General features: G+C 42.9%; 1 protein-coding gene across 1 annotated transcript in view; it reads right to left on the bottom strand.

The window, feature by feature from the left end:
- Nucleotides 1–5589, bottom strand: part of PTEN (phosphatase and tensin homolog) — a 28510-nt gene that overhangs the window by 3627 nt on the left and 19294 nt on the right. Inside the window, exon 6 of the mRNA XM_005430281.2 lies at nucleotides 4805–4971. Within this exon, the coding sequence (XP_005430338.1) occupies nucleotides 4805–4971 (167 nt within the window). The remainder of the gene's footprint in view (nucleotides 1–4804; nucleotides 4972–5589) is intronic.

The raw sequence follows: 5589 nt of genomic DNA, 5'->3' as shown, positions 1-5589 counted from the left end.
CTCTGGTGCTGGTCCCCAGTGCCACAGGAAGGGGCCCCTGGGTGGGATCAATGCCAGCAGAAGGCACCGTTCTGTCCTGCCTCACCTTCAGCTCCATGAGTGCAGAACCAGGAGGGATTCAGTTGGCACCTTAAGGGCTGGGGGAACTCACAAACCTCTCCCTAGACAGCTTTTAATCTCTGTTCCTTGGGACAAATTTGCAGAGGTCTTCAGGGACTCAAACTAAACACTACAACTCAGCTGAGCTGGTCATTTCTCCTTTTATCTCCCTCCAGCTTTTTAAAACATCAAGTTATTTTCCTTTCCTTCCCAATGCACAACTTAATTAGCCTAATAAACTGAGTTCATGGGTCTTGGAACATGGCATGGCCACTCAGATTAAGGGAAGACTTGGTCATGTTTTTTGGAATTAGTTCTTAAGGCTGATAACTGTGTCACTGTTTTCACTGAAGAGCAAATCCATTATTCAAAGTGAGGATTTAGCTGAAGCATCAGGACCCAAGATATTTCATGGGAGACAAGGAAGAAAGATGATGTAATATGGGCCAAAGATAGGAATTTTAAAAATCAAGGCATGAACTGAACTCAGGCTTTATATAGCAAATCAAAATACCAGACCAAGTGCTCACATAACACAAGCTAATGAATAGACTTCTGAAAAAAAAAAAGTATTAGAGACTGTTTTTCAATGTGTTTTGCTTCACTTCCAGTTACATCACAGACATCTGTCTTAAAAAAAAAACCAAACCACAGATGTACTTCTTCCCATAACCAAATCTGTGCCATAAATCTCCAGTGCAGTATCAGCTGAGACAGAGGCTGATTTAATCCCACAATTCTGACAAACAGCGCTTGTCCCCACCTCGTGCAGTGTCTCAGACTGACAGAAAAACACTCCCCACTCTAGAGCTGGTCTCTAGCTGCACATTGGGATCCAAATCCAAGATTTAAGGCATCAATCAGGAGTTCCCATGTCCTCCTGAGAGTTTAAGTTTTGCACAGAGATCCCCAGGCACTCCCAGTCACTCTGCAGCACCCGCTGAGGGGCTGGGGATGCTCTCCAAGAATGGGGATCTTGGTTCAGCCTGTTCCCCTGATGGAACTTCCTGTACCATTTGCAGATCAACACTGAGTCTTCTGACATTTTCAGAGTTCATTCCTCAGCGTTTGCTTAACAGCAACTGCCCAAAGTCTTGTTGAACTCTGCAGCAGAACTTATCTCTAGGCTTGAGAGATGAAATGCAACTGCTCAAACAATGCTGTCAGCCCTCCCACGCTGGAGTCTGGGGATAAAACACCACTGACTCTCACAAATTAAACCCACGTCAACATTTCCCTCTCATTTGTACTGGGAGGACTCCCAAAAAAAGGTCTCCTTCAGCCCCAGGCTCTAGAGGCAGCAAGATGAGGAGATTTCTGTATTATTTTTAAACAGGCTCCCATTGAACCGAGTGATCTAAGGATACTCTGAAATACTTTCAGATTATCATGTCAACATCAATAACTGGAAGAAAAAGGCTTTGCAGAGACCCATGGAACAAAACTAGAGGAAAAACTACAAAAAACCACCAGCAAAACTACAGCAGCAGCCTGAGATGGAAGAACAGTCAAGCTACAAGAAAAAGCCATGTTCAAAGAACAAAAAAAATCCCCCCAAATTACAAACTTCTTCCCATCAGAAATTCATCCACAGTCACAGCAGTTGAGCCTCAAGCCATTTTGTTCTCATGTGGGCATGCATTTCATTCTTGAAAGGAAGTAGCTACAGCTCACTGAAGAAACAGTCTGAGGATAAAGTAAACAACTTGATTAGACAAGAAAAGATCAAGAGCTGGGGACTTCCTAACTGATGCCAGGTGGCAGAAACCATGGAAGGGATGAACTTTTCCAAAGCTGTCAGCCCTGTACCAATGCTCCTGTGGCTAAGGTCAGCTCCCAAAAGCCACTGAATTTGCCTAAATTAACTTTTGTCATTAAAAGAAAGGACATGTGACTGCTTTAAATCTCACACTGACTCTGCAATGTTAGGTGTCTGCAGTCACTCAGGTTTGGTCTGGTTTATGGATAATAATTTTATCCAAAATTGAGGAAGGCCATCTTTACAGAGAGCTCTGCAGATAATGCTGTTCTACAAAGGATTGGGAAATTTGGGAGCAAATACAGGTGAGGGAATCTGGGGCACTTCAGCTGAGATCAGTGTTATCAAACACCAAATCAGAGCCAGGGCAAAAAGTTTTCTTCATCTCCAGAGGTGAGACACAGCCATTCTCCAGCCTGAGGTTCAGAATGGATCAGGAATTACATTTTTAATTGATATTATTAGGTTTTTTATTATGCTAAAGTTAAAATTCAGACTGGTCAATATGTGGTGTCTTTAAGACTTGTTTAGCAACCTGTAATCTGCTAACAGAAAACCTGGGAAGAACAAGAACCACTGACAGGCAACAGACTTAAAATTCCACTTTTCATAAACCTGGTTAATAAAGCAGAATCTCTGAAAGATAAGGCGCTGTTCCTCCTAATTATGCTGCTCTTCATTAATTAGGTGACCATTGCATAAAGGGATCTTGAAAATATCAGTCTCCCCAGTGGAGGGCCTTCAGTTTTGGGGTTTTGGGTAAAAGCTGTATAGATAGTTGATGTAGAAAAGGAACAGGCACAGATGTGGAACAGCTGGACAGAGAAGTGTGTTCAGTTTGAGCCAAGGTAGGTTCTTCTGGCACCAATGTTCTCCTCTGCCCTGCTCTCACCTCATTCACTTTATGCACCAACCTGTGCAAGGCCCATGTGGAAGGATCAGCTCCTGAGTTTGCAGCAGAGCTAAGAGAGGTGATCTTACCACAACTGTGGAACATCTCACACCTATTTTCCTCTGTCCTCCATTCATACTGAAAGCTGAGACAATAAGACACTTGATTCAACAGATATTTCAGAGAGATTATCAAGGTGTTTTGTTAACTAGTTGATGAAGGAGCAGTTTCCATCTCAGAAAAGTTTGCAGATGTGAAAAGAACCACCTTTATCATTTCTTTGGCTCTACCAGGCCAAAACCACTGAGAAACTGAGCACCTCTGCACTACCTATAATACACAGAACCCAAATAGTTTGGGTATTTGATAAGAATAGACAAAAAGGAAAAAAAACCCAAAAAAAACCCAAAAAACCAACCAACCAGCTACTGAGAAACGACAAAGATTCTTAAGAAATGAAACCACAATCTGACTCTCTGAAATGAAACTCCAGCACAGTAATGCTCCTCCTGGGGCTCTGCACTTCTACACACTCCTGAAGACCCAACTCCTACTGCAGAAACTGTGGGTGCTCATGAGGGGCTCTCACTACAGAGTCTCTGCCTCTCAGTGCTCTCTCCAGAGGTAAAACAAATTTTAAAACAAATCTCCAGGGGTAAAACAAAACAGCAGTTTTTTCCTGGCGCTGCAGAGCCAAGATCCTGAGGTGCACACTGGTATTTCAGGGATGGGCAGGGCAGCACAGCATTTCCCATCAGGTCTGTCTGCAATCCATGTGTTGCTGGAGATGGCAGAGGAAAAACAAACTCACAGTTCAGATAGGAGAGAGGAGATAAATGTCTGAAATGCTGGGGCTTTGCATCAGCTGCTCCCTGCACCCCTCATGTTCAGCCCACAGTACTGATCTGGGTGCTCCTGCAGAAGTCTCTTCTCAGAACTGGCTGCTTGCATGTCAATAACTCAGCTTTGAAACTGAATTTCTACTTTTGAAATGCTTTTACTGCACATAACTGCACTGACCAACTAAAACATCTCCTCAAAGAGGTAGAGAAGGAAAACAGGGCCACTAAGGAACTGTCCAGAAACTTCTGCGGACAGCAGCACCTGAATTAAACTTGTTCACAGCAAGCAAGGCCACACAACAGTGTGCATGTTCACTCACACACAGCTGGCAGGTACAACCTGTGTGCACAGCTCTAAGTGGTGTTACCTCATCACTTCACTTCTCCTGATCCACTTGAGCATTTCTTCCTTGTATCAATTCACTCACTGAATGCTCTTAAGTTTTCTAACCTCCACTCAACAGCGATGAGGAGTTTTAAATAGCAAATATCAAGGTAGCCTTTAATCAGCACAGTCTCATCCTCAGCTTTCACTCTGGTAGATCCAAAGTGGCTCCACAAGCACCAGAACTGAAGAAACTCAAGGATTCAGCTTTAAGAAGTGGCTGACTTTGGTTTCAGTATAAGTCCTAGGATAATTTTATTTTTTTTTCCCACAACTGAGACCCTAATAAAATCCTCAGCTCGGAGGGAATTCTCTAAAGCTCTCATGTCAAGGCACTGCAGCTGGGAACAGAGAGGTGGTGAAGAGATTGCAGAGATACTTTTACAAAGTGCGTGGGAACTCAATTATCTCAGAAATTCAGCTAAATTTGACAGATGGGTACAAATCAGCCAACAGCACAGACAGGATCTTCTGTGCCTGCTCAAACCTCAGGAAAATTTAGTGAAGAAAACAGCTGGAGTTAACTTGCTCAGTATGCAAGTCTATTTTTAGAAGGTGAATGTTTCTTCCTCAATTAGATTACTCACTACTACCCAAAAGACTGCAATACAGACCTCAGGATCATTTTTACCCAACCTTTGTACTTAATCTCACAACTCCCCAAACATCCAACTTTCATTTTGTGGTCCACTGGCTCCTTGGGAAAACCAGACATCAAAGAATTAAATGCCACGATTACACATCCCTGAAAAATAACCAACATCCCAACCCCCAAGCATCAAGGGCTGGCTTGACAACATTTTTCAGAAAAAAGCAAAGAAACTAACCTTTTTCAACATCTTGTTCTGTTTGTGGAAAAATTCCACTTTGATATCACCACATACGGGCAGAGGTTGGGGGAATTCAAAGTACATGTACTTGTCTTCACGTCGTGAGGGTCCTGAAGGGGAGGTGAATATCTTTACCTTTAGCTGGTACACCACAAACTGAGGATCTGTGGGACAAAACAGAGTGGCACTTGGTGAGAAAAACCTCCAAAGTGGCAAAAAAAAGCACAACATTGGTAGAAGAAACAAAATCGTGAGCTGTGATGTTTTAAAAGTTAGCTAAATTTCTCTTAAGGGTTTAACACCACAGGGGATCAAACTTTGCCAGATGCTACTGGAAACAGCCTTGAGACTTCTGTCCTTCATGGCAATACTTTCAGGCCACCAGGGAGTTCCTAAAATGTTATTTCTTTTTAATATAATGACTGTAAAATGTGAGTTACTTGACTGTTCCTTGCATTTTCCCCCTCCTCTCTATTGTACAGACCAAAGTGAGAGGTTTTATTCTCTGTCATCTCTTCTTCCAGCTGTTGGCTGGTCATGTCAGCACAAACTGACTCCACTCTTACACAAATAAAGTAAAACAAGGACAAAACTGGACATTAAAACCAAAAACCAATCAGAAGAGCCTAAGCTGGTCCTGTAAATCACCATCACCAGAGAAGTGGCAGCCATGGCATCACTTCCCCAGTCAAATCTGCAGAGGTAACACTGAAATGAAATAAAAGGGGTTTTGGTCCAGTTTAGGAAGAGGTGCTTTGGAAATGGTCAGGACAGACACAGCC

The sequence above is a fragment of the Geospiza fortis genome, unplaced genomic scaffold (genome assembly GCF_000277835.1).
Source record: "Geospiza fortis unplaced genomic scaffold, GeoFor_1.0 scaffold89, whole genome shotgun sequence".
NCBI classification, from domain to species: Eukaryota; Metazoa; Chordata; class Aves; order Passeriformes; family Thraupidae; genus Geospiza; species Geospiza fortis.
Note: the sequence above shows the minus strand (reverse complement) of the source record. Positions and strands in the feature narration are given on the sequence as shown.